Genomic DNA, 27,142 nt, shown 5'->3' with positions numbered 1-27,142 from the left:
TGAGTAGCTGGGATTACAGGCATGCGCCACCACGCCTGGCTAATTTTGTATTTTCAGTAGAGACAGGGTTTCTCCCTGTTGGTCAGGCGGCTCTCAAACTCCCGACCTCAGGTGATCTGCCTGCCTCAGCCTCCTGAAGTGCTGGGATTACAGGTGTGAGCCACTGCGCCCGGCCATCACTCATTCTTTGAATTGGTATTGGGATGAATTTATTTCAAGTTGTAACGTCATAAAAAGATATGAGTAATCTTAAGTAATGGAAGTTTATTCAAAAGATACTGCAGCCATTTTACTCCAGGTCTTTATTATTTTAGTCTCTCCTTTCCCTTCGAGGTTTCTCAGTGGCAGTTCTCCCATTCTCTCCCTTCATCCCCACCCTCTCACGCAAAGCAGGGCAGATCTAGTTCGGTCGGTTACTCACATCTGATACGGAATGCTCTGATCCAGTCCCACAGGGCCAGCATAGCAGGCTTGGTCTCCATACAAGTTCATCGCCACTTTTCTCAGAGAAAACCGTGTACCTGGCACGTGCCAGGAAACTTCATGGTCTGTTCAGTGCAAGACTCCTCATACATTTCATCCAACTGTCTTCCAAAAGGGCAATGCCAGTTTACCTTGCCACCAGAAATATGTGGGAGCATGCCCTTCTTAGTACATTTGCCAGCAGTGAGGAGATTCATTATTTCATAAATAATTAGTTAATACGGGCCGGGCTCGGTGGCTCACACCTGTAATCTCAGCACTTTGGGAAGCTGAGGTGGGCGGATCTCTTGAAGCCAGGAGTTTAAGTCCAGCCTGGCCAACTTGGCAAAACACCGTCTCTATTCTAATAATAATAATAATAATAATAATAATAATAATAATAATAAGCTAATGTGATAGACGAAACAACTAGAGTGTTGTTTAAATGTACATGGGCACTTTCTTAGTAGTAACATGCAGTATAAACTTGTTAATCAATTAATTTTTCTCTTTGGTGAATTGCTTATTTTGGTTCATTACTAATTTATCTATTTACAGCTGAGTATTTTCCACATCTATTTATGTGTGCTAATCATAACTTCAAGCTATTGGCCATTTTTGCCATATTTATATGAACTTAACTTCTTTCTTCTTTTTTCTGTTCTTGCTTGTTTTTAGACTTGGATACATTTATCTTTTAATGAACAGAATTTTAAAATTTTTTAAATAATCAAAACTGCTAATATTTTTCTTTGTAATTTATTTCATCCCTTTGGCTCTTAAAAAGTGCCCCTTTTCTATTTCATAGATTTGCTAAATATTTATTTGAAATATTTCAAATTTCCTCTATTTTTAAGATAGCCATTATTTAAAATGCTTATTCTCTAAAAACATTAATTAAATAATTCTGTAATTATATATTTAGCTAATGAAATAAGAATCTAAGTTCATGTTTTAAATAAATAATTTACTAATTCTTCCATCTGCATTAATTTTAAAAATCTTGTAAAATTTATTTGTGACATTAACCTTTCTCCATTATACATTTGTGTATGAAAAAGGATTTGTGTCTCAGTCCATTCATTTACAAATAGTCTAGATGAGGTTTAAATACTAAAGTAAAAAGGAGACTTTTCTTATTCAATAACTTTTAATAAGCTCAAATTCTGCAGTATAATTTTTCATCTAATGTGTTTTCCTGATTTAATCTGAATTTTATAATTTCTTGACTCCTTGCTTTTTAGAACAGTGTTGGCTTTATTTCATAAATGAATTTTGAATAAAACTTGACATCAATTTATTTTTATTTCATAATCCACAAAACATTTCAAATTAAAGAAATACAACATTAAAAGTCTCCAGTTTTTGCTTTAATTTCACATTTCATACACTCACAATATTTAGGAAATAGTCATTTTGACTGTCTTATAACTGGGATAAGGGTGCAGCAACAATTCTGCCAGATGGTTAAATGCCCCAGAGGATTTCTGGTCTTCTCTTCCTAATTTGGAAGATATAAAGCAGTTTTTACTCCCAACATAAATTCTTGATAAAAATCATATTCTGTTGATTTTTCATGTTAGACATTAAGGATGACATGTAAGTTAAAAAAAAAAAAAAAAAAAAAAGTAGCCTTGATACCAAGTTAATATTCTCTTGAAATCTTACTTGGCTGCTAAATTTCTTTGTTGAAAACCAACTTATAACAAATTGGTTATCTTGTTAGTCTTTTTCCCTTTTTCTTTTCTTTCTTCCGTTTTCTTCCTGTTCCCTCTTTCCCTCACTCTTTCTTTCTGGCATGTTTAATTAGAGAACATTTTCTATAAGCATTATTGAGAATAATTGTCCTTGAGGAATGATGGGTAATGTAAGCGAAATGAAAATAATAAAGAAAATGCTACATGGAATCTCTTATTCTTGAACCATGTTCAGACACTATTAGCTGTGACCACTGCAATAGGAAATGAAAAAGAGAGCACTTTTTCACTGAAAATCCCAGTGTTCAAAGAAACAAAGAAACGGCCACATAAACTAAATATTCACAATACTGGAAATGAACCACAGGCTTTTTGAGTAATACTCCAGTTAACTCATGTCCTTAAATGAGAAGGGCAGCCACAGACATCTGCCCACTGGAGCTCTCTGGTGCCCACATTTAGGGATGCATCCTTCCTTACAAGGGCAGCCACCTGTGGAAGTGGGTTCTTAAATAACTGTGTGCACCAAAGACCATCTGGCATGGCTTAATCACTGTACAAAGACTCTGCAGAGAAGTTGGAATTGAGATTCGTAGAGAAGCAAACAAGGGATGATGCCTGATGATTAAGAGTCAATCCAGGAAGGAGAATTCTTCATGGGTAACATCTATTTCAATAACAAACTCTCTCCGCAGTGACTCATACTTATTTGTCTGTAAAGTTACAAAAGAAGATCCCCAGAGAAAGTGCTTTCCAAGTTGCTAGATGTAAGTTTAAGAAATAAAATTTTTCCCTTAAGAAAAATGTGAGCTTGGTTTTAAACTTGAGGCTTGTTTTTAGGCCAAATGAATTGGGTTTTTTCCTGTTGCTTTTCTAACAACGTAATGACAACGGTGAAGAAAAGGTAAATCATCATGTTAGTAAATCCAAGGATTTTGCGTCAAGAAATTAGATAACTATTCTTGGGAAAAACACATAAAAATTTGTCCAGAAAAAATTAGTGTCAAAAATGAAACATCCAACGACACCAAAAGAGTTCAGTTTCCTATGCTTGAGTCCCACACTTTTCATAATGAGTAAAATCAAGGAACTTTAGAATGTCCTATGTTCTGTCATTTCGTGCCCACATATTCCATTAAAAATCCAAGATTGGCCAGACATGGTGGCTCATGCCTATAATTCCAGCAATGTGGGAGGCCGAGGCAGGAGAATCATTTGAGTTTAGGAGTTTGAGACCAGCCTGGGCAACATAGTGAGACTTCATCTTTACTAAAATTCAAGCAAATTTAGCTGGGCATGGTAGTGCACCCCTGTAGTCCCAGCTACTTGGGCACTAAGATGGGAGGATTACTTGAGCCGGGGAGATAGAGGCTGCAGTGAGTCCTGATCATGCCACAGCAAATCCAGCCTGAGCAACAGACCAAGACCCCGTCTCAAAAGAAAAAAAAAAAAAAAAGAAATCCAAGATTGTAAAATGTCAATATAATTCACTTCTCATTCTAAAGAAAGTAATATCCGAATTCCTTAGAAGATTTCTCTTTAAAGTGACACTGATTTTTTTTTCTCTTTCTAGTCACATTGGAAGTAAATGAGGATTGTAATCCACAAATATCTAAAGTTTTAATTTTAATTAAAATATATATAATGCATCTCAGTGGATTCTTACATTAGAATCACTGTTTTTAATAAGCCTCACATTGAATACAAAATACATAAATATAAAACCCTTGGGAGAAAATATTACATTTTTTGAAACAAAAGGGAAAACATGTGCTCCAAGAAAATATGTTTTACATTGTAATGTCCAACTCGCACAACCATGCTTCAACTTGGAACTCGTTAGTTATTTGGGCCATGCCCTCAAAATTCTGTTTAGCCTATTTATGATTTCCTTTCAATAAAAGACAAGACAAGAAAGAAACAAAAACCAAAAGCACCCTACTCAGGAATCTGGGAACGCCTTGATGATGGACTCATAGGCAGGTGGGGGCGGTGTTGAAAGGCCCACTCGAAGACTGTTACTGGACCAGTAATCAGGACGGCTCAGACTGTGGGAAGTGCTGATGGTGGGAGAGATACTGGAAGAAGGGAGAGTCACCAGCTGACTCTCAGTTTCCACAGGAAGTGGTGGACATTGCAGAAAGGGATGGAAAGTAGAAGCTCTGAAACTTGATTTTCTTGGAAAGGAATTTGCTTGTTCCAGGGAAGCTTGTCGCTGGAAAGTGAGACTGGCCAGGCTGAGGTTGCTGCGACGTTCACAACCACTGTGGCGGTAAAATCCAGTTCTGTTGAGGCCATGGGAGTAAGAAGACCTAGATCTCCTGCTTGAATTCCACTGTGAGATGGGAGCACTGGCTCTTCTTCTTCGAGACAGACAAATGAACACAGCCCAAATAAATCCTCCAAGTACCAGCCCGATTGCCATGGATACGGTGAAGGACATGATAAGGTCCTCTGAAACAAAGAAAGTAAATTACTAAATCCATTTTTAAATAGGTTTTCAACCAAAAACAAGGGTCAGCATATATGCTGTAATTCATAGAATACTGATTAATTTAAACATACTTTGAATCAGGAAAATAGAAGACGGTGTTAGGTGGATATGAACAAATGAAAGCTGATAATGCTTCCATTCATTCAAGCAGAAAGATACAAAATAACACTTTCAGCTGTGGCATTCCAGGTCACTTAAGCTGTTTTATCATCTTTAAGAAATAAAAGATAAAAGTAGTCTTACTTGATGTCATTAATTTATGGCATTTAGCTCATACATTTTTTATAGAGTTGCAAATGTAGCCCAAAGTTGATTTCCTTTTGAGTTATGGTAGTAACTAATGTGCTGGATTGATAAAGAATTTTGTCAACACTTTAACGTTGCCTTTTCCTCTGTCTGCTTTCATCAATCACATTGATTTCTGCCACCTGCAGTCTTCATGATGCCTCACTTCCTTTGCTCTGTCTGAGATAGGAAGTGCTGGAATAGAACCATCTGGCCAGCTGACTGATTTATGTCATATTTCCTGAACTCCCAGACAGTCACCTATATCTCTGACTCTTTGATGACTTGACCTGTGCAGACTACTGGGCTCTTTCTTGTTTCCCAGGTTCCAGCTCATGCTTCTATTATGCCCTTGGGATGATGAAATTCCTGTAGCCCGAACCTCCATAGAGTCTCTGCTACACACCAGTATTCTCTAATTCATAGAACTTGTAATTTGTTCAGATTTCCCTTTCTGGGGAGAAAAATGCCTTTTCCTAATGGAAATGCTACCTTATTGTCTCTTGTAAACTAAATACATATTCTCAAATGAAAATGGGTAACTCAGTCTCCTCTTGCCACACCACTTTGTATAGAAAAACTCTGGATATTAGAAGACTCCTCCAGCCTCTTGGTCCCCCATATTTCCCCACCATGATGTAATCCACAAGTCATGTTGGTTTCTCACTGTACCAAAGCCTGTCATTCTCTCTAAAACTCTGTGATTTTCCACATATTTTTCCTTATATCTGAATTCAATTTTTTAATCTTCTGTCTGGAAAACCCATTCTTCAAGCTCTACTTCAAGTATCACATCTTCAATAAAGACTCTGACATTTCCTAGACAAAAATGAATTGCTGCTAAGTGGAAAGGTAAGCTATCATATCTAATTGCTTATCTAGGTATTCTGTATTGAGAGAGCCATAGCCTGAAAATTAGCTGATGGGTGTTGTGAGACTGGGGAAGAGGGGGAGAAAATAGCCACAGAAGTTTTGCTGTTCTTCGCATCAAGAGATAGTCTATTTCTCTACCCCTTGAATCTTGCGGGCTTCATGACTGGCTTTGATGAGTAGGATGCAATGGAATTGAAGCTATACAAGTTCAAGCCTAAGCTGCAAGAGGCTCAGCTTCCACCCTTCCTGCTCTTGGGACCCCTGCCATTGTCAGCATATAAATAAGGTCAGACTAGCCTGCCAGATGATGAGAGACACATGGCCCAGAAACCCCTACAGCCCTAGCCAAGAGCCTGCTAACCTGGACATATGAATGGCATCATCCTATATAATTCAAATGCTAGTCAACTCACCAAATGATTGTGACACATGAGCAAAGACCAACAGAAAATCCACCAAGCTGACTTCATCTCAAATTACCAATCCACAGGATTGTGAGCTAAGCAAATTATTATTATTTTAAGCGACTATGTTTGGGGGTGGATAGTTACATGGCAAAAGTTCTCTGATACAGGGTTCCAAACTCAGCTCTGTTCGTAATATGTTTTGTGATTTTTAGGGAATTTGTTTAGACCCACTGATTTCATTATATACGTGTGTGTGTGTATATATATATATACACACACATATATATACACACATATATATGAAGGAGTTAGATTTTATGATTGCCAAGGTTCTTTTTAGCATATTGTTGTAATCTGTGATAATATATAGACTACCTAGAATGCAGAAATAACAAAACAAACTAACGTTAATAACTACAAAGGAATAATCACTGCTGTCTAATTTTAGGATATAGTTCAGTGTCCTTATACTGTATATTGTCACATTTATCTCTTGTGGAAAAGCTATATTTATTGTGTCCTACTTTCACAGTTATCTGTACAAATAGTTATATCGACATTCTCTGAAACAACGGCTTTAGGCAAAGGTCCCAGGCACATTTTTTAGTGTGTTATATCACTTAATCCTCAAACATCCCAATAAAGGAAATGCTAGTGTTATTCCCATTTAATAGTTGTGGCTACTGAGAGGTAAGTAGCAAGCCCATAGTCCCACATCTGGTGAAGGTCAAGTGAGGATGTGAGACCAAAGCGTCTTAATTAATAGCTAAATTGTTTATTTATTTTCTAAGTGTAAGGTAAGAAAATATTAATCTAAAATGAAAATAAGCAATACAAAGTTCATAAAAATTTGTTGATTCAATACCAGAGTATCTTGTAACCTGTTATGAACAGAAATACTTGAGAGAATGGTGGTTAAATAATATTGTGGGTTCTACAGATATATTTCCATGAATCAATAGCCTTTAGTGGAGACTTTTAAATATCAACAAGTTTAGCTGTGGACGCACAAAAATGGAGTTTCAGCTAAAACAAAATCAAAAATGTGTTGGACATAAATTCCTCATTTTATAGATATTGAAACGGAAGCTAAGGTTTATGTGGTAGAACTAACACTTGATTTACTGTAATAACTGATTGACAAGTATCACTGGTTAGGGAACTATTAGTTACACTCGTGTGTGATATAAATGAGAAGACAAATACTCAAATGTACAAAGTATATGTCCTTGCTATTGTGTGTAAATGTACGTAACCACTGCTAGAGTCTGACTATCTCAGTATATAAGCAGGCATAATAGATAAAATTTAGAAAGAGATATTTCCTTGATTTCAGCAAAATGAAGTTAAAACCAGAATCTGAAAGGAGAAAATATATTAAGTTAGTCAATGAAAGCATTTAAAGTTTACAAGAGTCCTTATACATGGTCTCTGGGTATGCCCTTTGAGATTCTCATCTTCTAATAAATCAGATATTCCAAATATAAACGTTATTTATAGTGGAATAATAGCAAACTTTAGATTCAAGAAAAAAATAGAAACTATTTAAATCAATGAAATCAATGAAAAATAATTTCTTGTCTATTATTGTGATTCAGGCCAGGCGCAGTGGCTTATGCCTGTAATCCCAGCACTTTGGGTGGCCGAGGTGAGAGGATCGCTTGAGCCCAGACCAGCCTGGGCGACATAATGGGATCTGTCTCTACAAAAAGTAAAAAATAAATAAATTAAATAAAATACAGCGATTGAGCAAAACAGCAATTAGCAAAAATACAGCAATTAGCAAAAACAACAAAAATAGATGGAGTAAGAAATACATTTAAATTTCAGATGACTGTTTTATTTCCAAAATATATTATTGTTCTGATGTAAGAAAACTAAGATAATATCCAAACTCTAATGGACAAGTTATTATAGAATATATTGAACCATCACAATCTTCTTAAATGACAAGTTTCAGTTTGGGGAGTAAAAAGATTATTTTTGTGGCACTAAAACTGTAACAATATTTCCATAAAAGGAATTTGACAACAAACCTATTTAAAATGATCATTCTCTGTGGCTTGGTAATACTTTGATTTGATACTGTAAACCTATTGTCTATGCCCAAAATTTGGGGAAATGACTTAAAATATCATCAAATACTGGGTTATATAGATATCCAAAAAGGATTAAAAAATGAATTTAAAATGTACATGAGAATCATAAGAATAACATATACACACAATAATAGGCTATTTAAATTTTGAATGAATATAAAGTAGGATAAGATGGAGGTGCAACAGAAATTATAAAAATTACAAAAAAATTTCTTTTGATATGGATTTAATTTTTGCTCAGTAGAGTTCACGTATCATGAAAATAACTTTTTAATCCACAAAGTCAGTAAAATACACACATTAGAAATTGTATTAGTCTGTTTTCATGCTGCTGATAAAGACATACCTGAGACTGGGCAATTTACAAAAGAAAGTGGTTCAATTGGACTTACATTTCCACATGGCTGGGGAGGCCTCACAATCACGGTGGAAGGCAAGCAGGAGCAAGCCACACCTTGCGGGGATGGCAGCAGACAGAGAGAGCTTGTGCAGGAAAACTCCCCCTTATAATAACCATCAGATCTCGTGAGACTTACTTACTATCACGAGAACAGCACAAGAAATTCCTGCCCCAATGATTCAATTACCTCCCACTGGGTCCCTCCCACAACATGTGGGAATTCAAAATGAGATTTGGGTGGGGACAGAGCCAAACCGTATCAGAAATCATTGCACTAATTCTTATACCTTGCAGAATATTAAAACACATACAAATAATACTGCTGACAGAAGAATTTCTAAGACTTCCTGAGATATGTGGTAAAATGCTTATCTAACTTCTTAAGCTCCCTTAAGTCCAAACAGCAAAGGCAAATGTAGAAATGAAGAAAGGCAATGAGAAAGAGATGCTGAGTCAAACAACAGCAGTCGTCTTTCATACACTTTTTTTTTCATTTAATTATAGTTAATGATTTTTCTGACCTGTCCACACTAGAATTTAGAAACTGTGTGATGAAAGCAGCATCTACTGGTGATACAGCTTTAAATTTTCATATATGTAATTCCATTCTGGCAGACTTTTAACAATGTATTTTGGGAGCCTTTTTAAAACCTGGTGTAGAAGAAAATATAACTGAAAAAAAAAGACATTGGCACAGATATTGCTTTTTAAAAAATGATTTGCCTTCTTACTTCTCAACAATCTTAGGAGAAGAAAAATGAGCCATAATCTTTCTTCTTATAATTGCAATATAATGCAACTTATAAGACCAAATGGTTACTTTTAAAAATGTAACTTTCCTTTTGAAAGCAGAAGGAAAAAACTCTAACATTGGTAAGGTATGCCATATAAATTAAATATATGTCATCCTAATTTGTAATATGTACCTACAAAACTAGCAAGTAGATGGCACATAACAAGCCCTCAATGAACACTGCTAATAGTTGTGTAATTTACTCAAGTCATTTGACCCTTCTTGGCCTAGTAATAACAGCCACGTTCGTGTCTTTCAGTTTTAATATTGTAATATTGAGTATGATTTTTAGTAAATATAATCAATACTTCAAATGCCTTCCACTGGTATTAAAATTTAGTAGAGGTCACCATCTAGTGGCTTGAGTTGAATCATTCCAACTCTGAAAGTGATTTGATCAGTGACAGCAGAATGAAACCTTGTTTAAAACATTCAGAAACCCTTTGCAGTTGTAAGAATGGTAAGTTCAACGTTCACCAAAGCAGGCCATGAAGTCCTTCGTATTGTAGAGTGTACAGGAGAATGGTTCAGGAAATAGAATGACTTTTGACAAGAAGGATTTTTAGAGACAGTAGTATTTAGAGCCTAGAAATTTGATTGATTATAATAATGTAAACAGCCAAGGAGTATTTTCCATTGTATCTCATCTGCCAGAACATCTTATTGGGTCTGTTTTCACAAACAAACAAACAAAAAATCCAGAATTCAATTTCTCACTACCCAGTCTGTGACTTCACTGATCCAAGTGGCCACATTCCCACATCTGTGACATGGACTATGGTCTTCCTGCTTCTGTCCTTGCCATATCCTCACACCCCAAAAATATGCTCAATACAGTAGTCAGAGAACATTTTAAAATGTAAGTCAAATCATATCACTCTTCTGTTCTAAATCCTCCACTTTTCCCAGAGGAAAAACAAATGCCTAAGAATGTCCTAAAAGTCCCTACTTGACAGGCTCCCAATTATCTGAGCCCATCTTCTCTACTCTTCCTCTGGGTCACTCGCTCTGTCTGCACTTCCCTCCTCACTATTCCCTAAGTAAATCAGATGGGCTGGCTCCTGACTTAGGGCCCATCACTGGTTGTAATCTACTCCTAAAATTATTTCCTCAGCTATCTGTATGGTTAATTTCAGGTCTGTTGCTCGTATGTAACTTTCTCATTGAGGCCTACCCTGGCTGCTCTACCTAAAATGACACCCTGTCCCACCTCTGAAGCCTAAATGGAACTCTTGTTTTTCTTTTTTCCTTTCTGGTTAATGGAAACTAAATTCATTAATTTATACTCTTTAAGAAAATGTGAATGAGATGCATAAGCATTATGAGCTGGAAATGTCGTTATATTTGAAAGATAGGAGGATAACATATATCTGGAATGCTTTAAAAAGCTTCATGGAAAAAATAAATTGTAGATGCCTTTTTGTGAATGGTAGTGGTCAAATAAACAAAAGCCTTGGAGACTTGAAAGTAGTTTTGATCAAAAGCATAAAGCACAAGCCATATTCTGAATATAATTAGTTAACAGTATTGCTAGAGGAGAGGGTAAATTCAAAAGGATCAAGGTAGCACACCGCTTTCTGTATATGATAGACTAACATGTATCAAGCCACTGAGAGCAAGCATACAATAGAGAATAAAATATTTTCTTAAATGTGTTTGAAGCCATCAGAGACTTATCCAAACCATTAAATCGAAGGAGCAAATTCCAGGAGAAAAGAAAATCTCTCTCCACAATAATCTGTAAAGAGAAACAAAAATATCTGAGTAGAATGCTGTGCACTATCAGTAAGCTTAGAAAACATAAGTTGGTGTTCAGGGGCTGCCAAGGAAATTGGACCCTAGGAAACATCCCAGACTCTGGAATCAGGTGCCCTAGGATCTACTCCCTAAGATTAATGGTAAACAGGTAAAAGACCAGACCTCACAAAGATAAAAATATAGATCAATCCCAAGTTGGACTGAGGTGATCTTTCCCTAACTAACTGTCAGAAGGCAAGTTTTACATATAAATAAAATAGAAAGTTATATATTTAAATAAATTTATATATACCTAGTAATAAATTACAAGTCATCCTAAGAGGCAAGACAAAGTAAACAAAAACTAAGAGAACAAATACAAAATTGAAAAATATCTGTAAGTTATGAAGATATTTGAATTATCAGACAAAATATTAAAATAACTGTTGATTAATATGTTTAAAAAATTAACAAGAAAAAATTTTCAGCAGAGATTGAGGATCTTATAGATAATAAAATATCTAATGAAAATTATAAAATATTTTAACTGAATTCTGATAAAATTGTGAAATATCAAAACATGTGAGATGTGCCTAAAGCCACATTCATAAGAAAATTTATAGCTTTATAGGTATATATTTTAAAATAAGAAAGCCTAAAAAAATCAGTTATTTTGGTTTCCACATTAAGAAGCTAACAAAGGATCACTAGCTGACACATAAGTAAAGTAGCATACAGTAAATAAGAGAAAGCAGAACTTAATGAAACAGGCAAAAAAAAAGAAAAAAGAAAAAATGGAGATTATCAAAGACAGATACGAAAAAATCTAACAAAAATTAATAAAATACTAATTGGAATGACAAGGATGGAAAGAGGAGAGAAAGAGAAACAGGAAAAGAGCAGGCAGGAGCAAGAGAAAGAGACTGAGAGAAGAAGAGAAAATCACCAATATCAAGAGTAAGAAACATTAGAACAGATTATACAGGCAATAAAAACATCAAGCTAGGATTCCAAATCAGCTTTTATGAACTGACCCTTTCAAGTAATAATGACTATAAACATTGAAAACAACACACACAAAAAAAAGTTCTACCTAAGGGCCTTAAGAATGACCAAATGCTTGCAGCTACTAGAGAGGAATTGACACCTGGAAGAAAAGAACACCAAGTATTAGTCAAGCTCCACTTTTCAAACCTTTTAACCTGAGGGCAACTTCCAATCTGGGACAGGTAGTGATCATTGAAAACCTGCACTGTTTCTGATCTTAAGAAACAAAGGACAGAGATTATGGAAATAAGAGCTGCTAAGAATGTGAGAAGGAAATCCTGGAGAAGAGAAAGCCAGAGAGGAGAATCCCCAAATTTTACTTATAAACATTTCACATATCTTTGGTTGACTCCTGAATCACACATATACGGGACATATTCCAAACAGCACTAGAGAAAAATAAAATAAAATAAAGTAATATTTAAGCTGCTGCCCAAGGGACAGGCTTTACAGGTTTCCGTAGTTGTAGTTCCACAGAGTTATTTGCCTGTGAAAATAAACTAGGGGGAAAAACATACATCACAACACTCTTCAGAGTAATACAGCAGAATCCATTCAAAATGTTCAAGATACAATATGAAATTACTTGGCACATGAAGAAACAGGAAAATGTGACCCATTCTTAAGAGAAAAAAAAGTCAACAAAAACAAACTTTAAGATGACCCAGATATAATTAGCAGACAAAAATTTTTAAGCAACTCATATGTCCATGTTCAATGATTTCAAGTAAAACACTCACAATGAATAAAATGATAGGAAATTTCAGCAAAGAGATGGAAACTATAAGAAATAACAAAATGGATATTCTAAAACTAAAAAAAATTGAGAACTGAAAAAAATTTATATGATGAGCTTAACAGTGAAATTAAAGTGAGAGAGAAAAGAATCAGCCAACTTAAAGGTGTATTAATAGAACTTATCCAATTTGAAAAATGGAGAAAAATACTGGGGGGAAAAAGCAAGCCTCTAGGACTTGTAGAACCGTATAAAAATATTTAACAGATGTGCAATTATAATCCCCAAAATAGAGGAAAGGGTGAGTGGAGCTAAAAAAATTTTGAATAAATGAGGCTGAAATTTTTCAAAATTAGTGAAACAAATTAATCTACAAATCATGAGTCTCAGTAACATCAAGCAGAATATATATAAAGAACTATGCACATCATAGTCAAACAGCTGAAGATCAAAGGTTAACAAAACAAACTTGAACACAGCCAAATTACAAATAATAATAATAACACTACATTCATAAAAGACAATTATTGAATAACTACTTGCTTTTAATAAAACACAATGATATTTTAAAGTGATTTTAATAAAAAGCTGTCAACTCAGAATTTTATATCCAGCAAAAGTATCCCTTAAGTATAATAGTGAAATAAATACTCTTTCAGGTGAAACAGAATTCAAACTAATCACCAGCACACCTACACTAAAACATGTGCTGAAGAAAATCCTTAGTCTGGGGAAACTGAAAACTGGGATCTTTAAGAAGAAATTGAGACCATCATAAATAGTATCAGAGTAAATATAGAAGATTCTTTCCCTCAATTTCTTTAAAATTCATTTTTCTAGTTAGAGCAAAAATTAAAATATTTTCATATGGAATATATAGTTTATATAGATTTAATATGTAATAATTATAAAGAATTGGGACAGGATATAAATAAATCTATTAGCTTGATTGATTGATTTAGTTTTTAAGAGATTTTAGAGGCAGGGACTTACTATGTCACCCAGGCTGGTATCAAAGTTTTTTGCTCAAATGACCCTCCCAACTTAGTCTCCAAGTAACTGAGACTACAGGCACACACCAATGCACCCAGCTATTAGATTGTTTTTTATATTGAAAATCTTATGTATTCTAAAATACAACTACAAATTATATTAAGCAAGATTGCAGAATTTAAGATTTATATATAAAAATATGTTTATATACTAGCAGCAAACTACTGGAAAGTGTAATTACACCATTACAATAGCATCATTAGCATAACATACCTAGGAATCTTTTTTCACAAAATGTATGTAATATATCTGCACCACAAATATTGAAATACTACTGAAAGAAATTAAAGGTCTAAAAAGTGGAGAGATATACTATATTTGTGAATTACAAGCCTCAATATTATTAAGATGCCAACTGCCCTTATATATAAATAAATTTATATAAATAAATCAACTAAAATTCCGATAAACAGGCTTTTTGTATTATTTTACAAATGACACTAAGTTATATATGATGACAATACAAAGGAACAATAAAAACAAAGCTGGAAGCATCACACCACTTGATTTTAAAATATACTACAAAGCTATAATAGTCAAAACAGCATGGCACTGGCATTTACATAGACATTTAGATTAATGAAACATAATAGGGAGGAAGCCCAGTAATAAATCCATGCATTTGTGACAATTGATATTTGACAACAATATCAAAAATGCTCAAAGGGGAAATTATTGCCTCTTCAATAAAAGGTAATGGGAAAACTGTATATCCACATGCAGAAGAATAAAATTGAACCCTTATCTCATACATATAGAAAAATCAACTCAAAATGGGTTAAAGATACAAACCTAAGACCAGAAACCCAAAAAACTACTAGGGGACAACATAGGGAAAAAGCTTTATATTGATCTGGGCAATTATATTTTTGCATATGACAGCACAGGAAAAAAGCAAAAACAGACAAGTAGAATTGTGTCAAACTACAAAGATTCTGCACAGTAAAGGAAACAACAGAGAGAAGAGACACCTACAGAATGAGAGAAAATATTTGCAAACCATATATCTGATAAGAAGCTAATATCTAAAGTATATAAGAAGCTCACACAACACAAAAGCAAGAAAACAAATAATCTGTTTAAAAAATGAGCAAGGACCTGAATAGACATCTCTCAAAAGAAGCCCCACAAATGACCAACAGTTAGATAAAAAAATGCTCAACATAACTACTCATCAGGGAAATGCAAATCAAAGCCACAATGGAATATCACCTCACATGTGCCAAAATGCCTATTATCAAAAAGACAAAAAATAATGAGTGTTGGTGAGGATATGGAGAAAGGCAAACTGTACACTGTTGATGAAAATGTAAATTGATGCAGTCATTGTGGAAAATAGTATGAAGGTTCCTCAAAAATTAAAAATAGAACTACCATAGAATTCAGTAATCCCTCCAGGTGTACATTAAAAGGAAATGAGATCAGAATCTCTAAGAGATATCTACACTTCCATGTTCATTGCAGCATTGTCACAATAACCAAAATACATAATCGATCTAAGTGTCCATCATCAGATGAATGGATAAAGAAAATATAGTGACATAGATATGCATATGCGCACGCACACACACACACACACACATATATGATTTCTATAATGGAATGTTATATTTCAGATGTTCTTAGACTTAGGATGAGGTTGTATTTAGATAAATCCATCGTACATTGAAAATACCATAAGTTGAAAATGCATTTAATACCCCTAACTTACCAAATTTCATAGCTTGGCTTAACCTACCTTAAATATGCACAGAATACTTGAAATAGCCTAACATTAGGCAAAATCATCAAACAAAATCCAGCTTTATAATAATAAAAGGTAAAATTTTTAACTTTAAACAAATTTTTATTACATAAAAGTTGTCACGTAATTGGATATTTCTCTACTTTGTACACGATTGTTCTCACTCTCCACAGAAAGGCTGCTTAACTTCTCATCTGGTGGTGGCAAGCACCAAAATCCTTATTTTAACAGAATAGTAGTAAAAATACCTCAGTGATTTAAGTTGAAAGCAGTACATTGGTACATGGGTCTTATACCCAGCATCAGGAATATACAAATGTCTTTTTATTCGAAAATACAAAATAAATTATCTGTAATCATGAACAATGATGGCAGTAAACCATTATATATTTTGTCAACTAAACCAGTAACTGATGGTTACAGTGATTTCTTAAACATCAGTCAGCCGTTCCTTCATTTTCTCCGACTGACTTCTCTGAAGTTACTGGTGAGGAACACTGCCTTGGGCTTCCTGTCATAGTTCATTAATAAAGGTAAAGCACTATCCTAGGAGTTAGAACATGCTACCTCTCATACCACCTCCCATTCCATCCATTGCACCCATTCCAGGGTCCTTCTCTTCTTTAGGAATTTCTGTGACTACAACTTCTACTGTAGTTAACAGAGAAAGCACACCAGCAGCATCCGATAAAGCAGCTCTCACAATCTTTGTTGGGTCAATACTTGCTTTTTCCACCATATTCACAAAATCTCTGACTATAGCATCGTAACTAACTTCTGAGGAACTTTGCATAATTTTCGCAACTATCAAAGATCTTTCAACACTTGCATTCTTAGCAATGGTCATTGCTGGAATTTTGAGTGTTCTTTCAATAATTTCTATACCAATTTTTTTATCTTAATTAGCTGGAGTCAATGAGTCCAAGGCTGGAATGCCCCAAAGCAGGGGAAATTTTTATAATAATAATAAAAAATAAAAATAATAAACATTAAAGATCAAAATTCAAAATTCAAATTACAATTTCTACTGAATGCGTGTCACTTTCATATCATCATAAAGTCAAAAAATTGTAAGTTGGGTCAGGCGCGGTGGCTCAAGCCTGTAATCCCAGCACTTTGGGAGGCCGAGACGGGCGGATCACGAGGTCAGGAGATCCAGACCATCCTGGCTAACACGGTGAAACCCCATCTCTACAAAAAAAATACAAAAAACTAGCCGGGCGAGGTGGTGGGCGTCTGTAGTCCCAGCTACTCGGGAGGCTGAGGCAGGAGAATGGCGTAAACCCAGGAGGCCGAGCTTGCAGTGAGCTGAGATCCGGCCACTGCACTCCAGCCTGGGCAACAGCGCAAGACTCCGTCTCAAAAAAAAAAAAAAAAAAAAAAAAATTGTAAGTTGAACTATCATAAGTCAGGGACCATCTGTATATAACAAGGGAATGTTATTATTCAGCATTTAAAAAAAACCTGTCATTTTCAGCAACCTAGATGAACCTGGAGGACATTATGCTAAGTGAAATAAACCAGGCACAGAAGGACAAATACAGCCAGCCTCCAGCTTACCATGGTTGGATTTGGGATTTTTTGACTACGATGGTGCAAAAGCCATATGCATTCAGTAGAAACTGTACTTCCAGTACCCATATGACCATTTTGTTTTTCATTTTCAGTAGTGTTCAACGAACTACATGAGTTATTCAATACTTTTTAATAAAATAGGTTTGGTGTTAGATGATTTTGCTCAACTGTAGGCTAATGTAAGTATTTTGAGCACATTTAAGTTAGGCTATGCTAAGCTATGATGTTCAGTAGTTTAACTCTAGTAAATACAGTTTTAACCTGATATTCTCAACTGACAATGAGTTTGTCTGGATATAACCCCATCATAAGTGGACGAGCATCTGTACTGCATGATTGCACTTATTTGTGGAATGCAGAAAAAATGAAGTTATAAAAGCAGAGAAGAGAACTATGATTGCCAGTGATTTGGGGGTGAGGAAAAAAGGGAGATGCTGAGCAAAAAAATGCAAAGTTTCAGTTGTGCAGGAGTTTGGAGCCCTAACATAAAACATAGTGTCTGTTATTACGAAATTATTTCTTATACTTGAAATTGGCCAAAAAAGTAAATCTTAGATGTTCTTACCACCACAATAAAGCTAACTACCTGAGGTGATAGTTGTATTAATTAGCTTGATTGTGGTAATCATTTTACAACATATATGTATATCAAAATATGTTGTATACCTTAAATATATTGTTTTTATTTGCCAATTATACCTCAATAAAGCCTGGGAGTGAGAAAATACGAAAGGTCCAGAAAAGCCAAAGTAATCTTGAAAGAGAAAAACAGTTAATAATGTATTGTATAGTTTTATTTATTTATTTATTTATTTTTTGAGACGGAGTCTTGCTCTGTCTCCCAGGCTGGAGTGCAGTGGCCGGATCTCAGCTCACTGCAAGCTCCGCCTCCCGGGTTTACGCCATTCTCCTGCCTCAGCCTCCTGAGTAGCTGGGACTACAGGCACCCGCCACCTCGCCCGGCTAGTTTTTTGTATTTTTAGTAGAGACGGGGTTTCACCGTGTTAGCCAGGATGGTCTCGATCTCCTGACCTCGTGATCCGCCCGTCTCGGCCTCCCAAAGTGCTGGGATTACAGGCTTGAGCCACCGCGCCCGGCCCTTGTATTGTATAGTTTTAAATAGCTAGAAGATATTTTGAATGTTCTAGCACAAGGAAATAATAAATGTTTGCAGTGAAGGAAGTACTGATTATCCTATACTTGTTTTGATGTTTCACTCTGTACCCCATAAGTATGTACAATTATTATGTGATAAAAATTGTTTAAAAAAATAAAAAGAGAACAAAGTTGGAAGATTTATGTAACTTCAAGACTTACTATAAAAGTCAACAAATGAAAATGAAACAGAATGGAGATCTCAGCAATAGGCTTACACTTATATGACCATTTGATTTTCAACAAAGGTGCCAAAGGACTTGAATAGAGAAAGTCTTGGCTGGACACAGTGGCTCAGGCCTGTAACCCCAGCACTTTGGGAGGCCAAGGTGGGCAGATCACTTGAGCCCAGGAGTTTGAGACCAGTCTGGGCAACATGGCAAAGCCTTGTCTCTACAAATACAAAAAGACAAAAATTAGCCTGTTGAGGTGGCATACACCTGTAGTCCCAGCTATGAGGGAGGCTGAGCCCAGGAAGTTGAACCTGCAGACAGAGTGAGACCCTGTCTCAAAAATAAAATAAGATAAAATAAAATAATAAAATAAAATAAAATACAGAAAAAATATTTTCAAGAAATTGTGCAGAAAAAGCTGGATATCAATATGAAAACAATCCCTCAATTTCTACACTATATGCAAATATTTAATTTGAAGTGGACAATTATGGATCCTAAATATGAAAGCTAAAATTTTAAAGTCATAAAGCCTTTAGATTGGGAGGGGGCATTTGGAAACTTTTTGGGCTAGTGATTACGTATCTTGATTGGGCTTTGGGTTACTCAAGCGTGTGTGTCAAAATTCAACAAATGTTCTGTTATGATTTGTACACTTCATTTTTATTCACCTAATATGTTTCATTGTATGTAAATTTGACTTTAAAAGGAAAAGAGTTGTAAAAATATAATTGAATTCCTGTTAATGATATGCATACTAAAGTAATTGGGGGAACTGTATTGATGTCTTCAGTTTACTTTGAAATATATTGACTAATAAGATGAAAGAGAAAATGACTTTTATAAAAATGTTACAGATAGAATTCAGATGGTAAGGTATATGGGTGTTCACTGTAGAATTCTTCTAATGTTTACGTATATTTGAACATTTTCATAATAAAAGGTTGAAAAACTAATGAGAATGGCATAAACAACATTTAAGCAATATATTTTGAAATTTAATTCAAATGGTCAAATTCCTGGAAAATACAAACTCCTTTAACTAACAGAATTGATAGAAAATCTAAGTAATCCCACTAATCCCAATGAGATCACTTGGACACAGGAAGGGGAACATCACACACTGGGTCCTGTTGGGGGGAGTGGGGAGGGGAGAGCGACAGCATTAGGAGATATGCCTAATGTAAATGACGAGTTAATGGGTGCAGCACACCAACATGGCTCATGTATACATATGTAACAAACCTGCACATTGTGCACATGTACCCTATAACTTAAAGTATAATAAATAAATTAAAATTTAAATTTAAAAAAAAGAAAATCTGAGTAGTTCACCATTGTTAAATAAATGGAATGTGCCATTTGAAACCCTCCAACTGAAAATACTACATATAGTTACAATAGTGAATTTTCCCAAGCACTTAAACAATAAACAATGCCATCTTATACAAACTTTTCCAAGTCATAGAAAAGTAGAGAACATGTCCCAATTTGTTTTACAAGGCTTGCATAACACTGATACCTGACAAAGCTGTCAGAGAAAGGACAATTACAGGCCACTTTCTCTCATGAATTTAGATGCAGAAGTTTGAGGTCAGGGATGTATTAAAAAGTCCAGTCTCATGGGCTCCATCTCACATCTATTGAATCATAATCTCTGAGCATGGAGTCCAGTGAGAGATGAGTTTTCATAATTCTAAGTAATTCTGATACAGTTTAAAGACAAGCATTTGTAAATGTTTTTCAAACTTTCTAGGTAACTGAGATAAGGGAACTAATGAATAGACTATTAATATGCAACATAGACGTTTCTTTTTAAAATACAAATTGAAAAAATGAATTTGTGAAATAGTATTTGTTTCCAAATTTGGGGGAGATATAGTGGAAATTCTTGGGACATATGCCCAGCCCATAAACCTGTTCCCCTCTCAACTTCTTTGGGAACATCCTATGCCCATCTGCTGGGGTGCCCCTAAGAGCCGTATTTTTCTACAGGCCAAAGAACAGTATTTTCCACTAGTAGCCAGGGATCCCCGCTCTTGACAGCACTTGATCCCTAACAAATCAGTTCACAACCCTGCATCTCATCAATTACTTTAGAGAGTATTAAGTCTGTTAGCAAGGATGCACAGAAGAAAGAAAAGTCAATGCTTCACATTTAAATTACTAAATAATTTTTAAAACATATAGAATAAATAATAGCTTGAAAGTCAACATTTTTACTGCAATAGTTGAATATTTTGAAATAGAAAAGAGCACTTTGAGTTGTTTTGTTTGGTTCAGTTTCTAAATGCTAAGAGCCTAAAGGACTTAAGAACATAACTTTTGATCATAAACAGTATAGGAAAGAATAAACCATGGCCTATGAGTCCATTTCCATGCATCTAAAGAGGAGGAGCTTTGGAGAAGCAAAGAGAAGAGCTGTATAGAATATGACCTGTAAGGGTTTTGGAGAAGTGAAGCATCACTCTCCATCCCTCCCTGTGATGAGCTACAGATTGATTAGGGAATCCCAGAGAAACTGGTACTCATTTTCAGCTTCCTGGGGAAGACGGCAAGCCGCTCTGAGAACCCCTGGGTGTCTAAAGGGCAGATAAGGAAGTGAGGTAGGGAGTGGGGGACATGGTGTTACTGCATCCAGGCCAAGGGCACCTGATGTAGCCCAACCTCCTAAGGAAGGCTCCTGCAGTTCTAGGGTTATGGGACAAAATTGAAAATTGTTCTGTGCCATTGAGACAGATGGAGAAGTACCTGAATAAGGGCCAGTAGACCAGAGGGATATACAGAAAGGAAAAGCCATGCTGTTAGCTAACATTACACAGATCATGTGAGCCAGATTTTATAGTAGGAGATTTCAGCAGTGAAAATCAGAGAAAGGGTAATGTCTCAAAAGCTGATGAGAAATACATGTCAGTAGATGTCAGCAGAGGCCAGAACTTGATCAAGCACCAAAGGTCCCCTCTCTCCAATACACAGAATATAACCCCTCCACCCATCCACACCCCCTCTCCAACCTTAAAGAAAATTCCCAGAGGGAGGAATATGGAGAGATTATAAATCACTGGATTGCAAGTGATCAGGTTAAATTAAATCAAACTTTTACGCTGACATTCAAAATCTTGCAGAAATCTGCCTCCAACCTGCCTTACCAACTATGTCCCTGAAACAACCACACACAGACTCTCTAGTCAAGCTGTTCTTTCCTCCACAAACTTGCCTGGGTGTTTTTACTTCTCCATATTTGCTGATGACATTTTTCCTGAGCTCCCCAAACCTCTTGAAATGCCTTATTTACGTCAGTGACTCCTAACACATTGTCTAATACGGTCAGCGAATGCTTCTGAGTGAACTAATGAACTGAATGAGAATGAGATGACGAGCGAAAGAAATGAATGACTAGAATGTCCTTCTTAGAATTATCTCCCTGTCTGAAATTTATCTTTCTAGGAACAGATAGCACCTCATTTTTTTTTTTTTTCTGAGAGAGCGTTAGGGCTGATTTCTGCCACATATTGTGCTAACTCATATTATCAACCATTGCTATTTTATCATGTGTCATCTTGTGTTATTCCACAACTATATAGGTTTGTATGTGCATATGTATAGATGCATAATCACCTCCAACAGCGTAATCCTTTTGAGGCAAACGTTGTACTTTTGGTGAGAACTGAATTAAGTGAATAAATGCAAACTCCTGCAACCGTATCTTCCCCCAACGTTTCATAACGCTAGCCATAAGGAAAAAAATGCAAAGTAAGACAGTGAAACAACCAAAACTACATCTTCTACAGGACTCTCAAGTACTAAGAGAATAACTGAGTTCAGTATTTGTCTCCTATTGCCTTAGAGGAGGACACGGCAAATTTTAATGGGCCATGTTTCCTGCAGCTTTTATGGGAAAGTTTATAGAGAAAGGAAGTGCATTAAAGAAAGCAAAAATAGAGAGTGGAAGGTGATAGTCTGCATCTGTGTTGTCACTTTCAGGCCAACTTTGTTGCCAACCCTTGCACTTAAATGCTTGCACAGCTTTAGGAAGTTTTAGTGGGTGATAGCTATGAAAATGCAAGCTATTGTTTTTGGTAATAACCCGATATTACTATCCCATCATTTAGCGCTCATTAAAGTAAACCAGAAAAGTCCTATCGAGAAAACAACTTTTTATGTAGCTTAAAGTGCTACGTCTGAGCGATTTATATGGTCAATGTACAAGTTTTCCTTTTCTAAGCTATTTTTCTTTATTTTCCAAATTCAATGTCCCAAGCAGATGACTGATTTGGGAAGCAATAGCAATGCATTTCACTGCATTGTACAAGATTCTCAAAATAATATTTTTGAGGAGTCAGTGGTCAAAATAGACATCAGTTTGGATACAAAAAAGCAATGGAAATTTAAAAGATTGACGTTTCTATTTCAGGAAATGTACATATTTTATGTGTTTATACTTTTGTTCACATTTTATACTTTATATTTTTACCCCAGAAACAATAGTACAATCTTTTATATATTTTCCTAAAATCATCAAACATTATATCTGCTCTCCGTATTTCCATTCGCTTTGCTAATGTTTATCAATGTAACACTCCCCTTTCTGGTTTTCATTATTTTCATTACAGTCACATAACAAGAGAAAGGAAAAACTAGTATTTGTCTTTGAAATAATAGGTTTTAATTCCCTCTTAAACACAGATTTCTATATTAAAAATATCTAAATTTTTAGAATCAATAGGTGGACTCCAACTAAACATTCTCTTATTAATATCAAGTTTATTTTAATGATTATTAACCATGTTTTAGTCAGTGAATAATGATTTGTTGTTTTAAATAAACCTGAAATTTAATTTTGAATGGCTTGAAAAAAATAGATTGACTTCTACATATTAATTTTTGCCAAAAAAAGCTACTTTACTTTTGAATAATTTATACAGATAACATTTTTATAATGATGAATTTGATTTAGACAGACTATAGGTCTTTTTCAGTGTGTATTTAGCACTTATCTTCTCTAGAAGTGAGGACAGCAAATAATATTTTAACAAGCATATAATCAGACATCCACAATTCAAAGACTTCTGTCTAGTGCTAGCTACCTAAAATAACCTATTACCAAAGCCTTTCTTTACAACGTACTAGAATAATCTATTTTCTTCTTAATTTTGTTACATAAATTTATTAGGAGCTCACCAATATCCTTCGTTTTCAGGCTTCCAGCAAACATAAATGTAGGTGAGAAAAAAAGAATGAGTTAGTTCTTTTTTTTTCTTATGCTGAATTTTTAGTATCTTTTAAAACCAATAAATATTTGTCCCCACATTTTTCATCTAAGAAAGTACATAGGTTAAAGGACTGGAGTGAATTCTTTTCATGCAGATTTCTGTCATGGTAGACATACAGATTGCTGGGAAAAGTCACCACTACTGCCCACTGTCTATGTGAAAGTTCCCAAAACCCCGCCTTGAATCACAGCAGAAAGTCTGCGTCGTTCACTGAGAGGATTAAAAACTTGTTCTGGGCATATAAACAGATCTGTTCATATATACTATTTTCTTCATTAAGGTGTTTTTCTGAATTTAATTTAAATTGCCTCCTTTAATATAAAAATATCCCTGAACCCAAGAGTACAGTCAACTTCCCATGTGAGCCCTTCTTCTTTGTACCTCTAAGCCTGGAGCAACTGAGTTTTGACCTCAGTACAGTCCCACTGTCAACATCAGGGAACACTGGACTGTTAGCTGTGGCTGGACTCAGACAAAAATACTCCAAAAAATACTTCTGTATTGTTCTTTTCCCCCACCCCCGTAATAGGCTTCCACTGAATGTTACACGTGATGTTATTTCCACTTAATCTTTTCTACTAAAGTTTTCTCAAATTTCATATTTTTCCATATTTTATTTGTTATACTCTAAAGTCATTCATTTATTTTACCTGTGTTATCGCACTTTAAATTCACTCATTTAAGTACAGATGTAATTAGGATTCACTTTGGAAATTAAAGCATATAACATTCACAACATAGGTGAAAATAGTCTCTACGGAAAATCTTGATTTCATAAAATAAAATATATAATCTACAACCTTCAAACAAATGAAAGTTAATTTTTCCCACACAATCTATATGCCATATTCTAAGCAGGAATTACCTCCACCTTATGTTTTTTATTTTTATCCTCATTATTTCTTAATTTTATTTTGTAACACCAGCCAAAATCTGTACTTAACACCTAAATTCTTCTTGAATATCTTCATAGAACACTATAAAGACATATAAATACATTTCTATATATTTCTATAGAGAAATACATTTCTATATATTTCTATAGAGAAATACATTTCTATATATAAATATATTTTTATATATTTCTATATATAAATATATTTCTGCTAATAAAAGTATGAAATAAATTTCTGTTAATAAACATATGAAAACTTTAAATAATCACTTTTTAGTAAACAAAATGTCTCAGAGATGTTCAATGTTTTAATAAATCACGCGGTGCATTTCTCACATCCTAATTTTAAATTTTAAACAGTAAAAGAAATACCTTACCCCAAAAGTTTCCTGGCCATGGACTCCCTAAACTTGTTGTGTTATTAGCCATAATATCCACAAGAAATAGAAGAAAGAGAAGAAAAAAGAGAAAGAAAAATCAGTATGTCGAAAAAAAGCAGTTCGATTCTATGTCTTTGTAGTACAGCAAGAGAAAAATAATTTTTACACAACCCCTCATATACTTGTGTTGGCATAAAAGGAAATAAGTGTATCATGTTTCCTGCTTTTATACTCAAATTAGCAACTGTTTTTCTTATCTTGGAATTCCACATGGTTCCTGAGACACAAAACAATGTCCTTTTCATCATTTCCTCAGCTAAGTTCCTAAGTTCTCTCCTCTCAGCCACCTCCAAAACTGCTTTTAGGATAACAGGGGTGTGTGTGTGTGTGTGTGTGTGTGTGTGTGTGTGTGTGTGTGTGTGTGTGTTTTCTCATCCCATACTGACATAGAAAGGAAGACTCCAAACTCTCAGCTACAGCACCTTGAATTAAATGTATACAGAATTGAGAAATAGACCACGTTCCAATGCGTGAAAGCTAGATTTATATAGTAAATTTGGGGGAAGAACTACTCAAAACTCAGATACTTACTGAATTCTTTGTTGTTGTTGTTGTTGTTGTTGTTGTTGTTTTTGAGACTTAGTCTCGCCACTGTCGCCCAGGCTGGATGGAGTACAGTGGCATGATCTCGGCTCACTGTAACCTCCGCCTCCCGGGTTCAAGTGATTCTCCTGCCTCAGCCTCCGGAGCGGCTGGGATTACAGGCGTCCACCACCACAACACGCTAATTTTTTTTAATTTTTACTAGAGATGGAGTTTCACCATGTTGGCCAGGCTGGTCACGAACTAGGCATGACCTCAAGTGATCCACCTGCCTTGGGCTCCCAAAGTGCTGGGATTACAGGCATGCGCCACTGCGCCAGGCCACCAAATTCTTGACATGTCTGTTTCTCTATTTGGTATACAAATTTTGAAAGTTATTTCTTTAATTCATTTCCTAAATATCTAAGTGTAATTTATATACAATTTGTGTTACTCTTTACTTAGTATTTAGTATGAAAAAACAGTTTCTACATTGAAGAAATATATTTAAAATCAAGGAGGGAAACCATAAATGCAAAATTTTTCATTACAAAGTTTGTTAAGTGCTATAGCAAGGGGTGTAGAATGTGAACTGCTATGGCAAAGGGTACAATGGTCTCAGGAATTTGTTTTTCATAGAGAAGTTTGAGAGCTGATATAGGAAAGAGTTACATGAAACATTTTGAGAGACACAGGTTAGTTTAAATTTCAAGAGTCTTTCCGCAAGCTTTGCTTGTTTAGACTGGATCCTCTGAGGACTGTGAGCCACTGGAAATTGTGAATAACAGTGTCAAATTGCACCTAATAACTGCGCTAAACTGCATTCCACGATCTGGCTTCATCAATCTTTGAGTATCTCTAGCCTGAACTCTTGTATATATCTTGCACTAATCATATTCTAACTTAATAGTCGTTAGAATATGACTTAGTGCAAAGTAGTATTCCTCTTTGTGAAGTCTGTAATATATTCCCACGTAGTTCTAAGAAAACAACAAAAAAAAGACAGTTGTAATAATTTTTGCAGTCCTGCTTCTTCCAAAATGAGGTTGTTTCTGATCAGTCTCATTTTTTTGTGAATTTAAGTATAAATGTATTAGAAATTAAAATATAAATCATCTAAGATAATTATAAAACATCATAGAAAATTTAGAGAATTCACTGAGCAAATATATTCACCTCTGTAATATTCTTGCTAAAGTTTATTTTCAAATAATCCAGTAAATAAAAACTCCTACTATTACTTAACAGACAAAAAGGGCTTACATTTCAACAGTTGTCTTTA

General features: G+C 35.0%; 1 protein-coding gene across 1 annotated transcript; it reads right to left on the bottom strand.

Annotated features, from left to right (window-relative positions):
* Positions 1-1,748: 1,748 nt before the first annotated feature.
* Positions 1,749-25,429, bottom strand: MYCT1 (MYC target 1). The gene is made up of 2 exons (XM_005552160.4): positions 25,276-25,429; positions 1,749-4,613 (listed from the first exon to the last, which is right to left on the bottom strand). Exons 1-2 carry the CDS (start codon positions 25,325-25,327, stop codon positions 4,102-4,104), a joined length of 564 nt encoding a protein of 187 aa, XP_005552217.2. The 5' UTR covers positions 25,328-25,429; the 3' UTR covers positions 1,749-4,101.
* Positions 25,430-27,142: the final 1,713 nt, after the last annotated feature.

This window comes from Macaca fascicularis, chromosome 4, assembly GCF_037993035.2.
Source record: "Macaca fascicularis isolate 582-1 chromosome 4, T2T-MFA8v1.1".
NCBI classification, from domain to species: Eukaryota; Metazoa; Chordata; class Mammalia; order Primates; family Cercopithecidae; genus Macaca; species Macaca fascicularis.
This window is presented reverse-complemented; position numbering and strand designations above follow the sequence as displayed.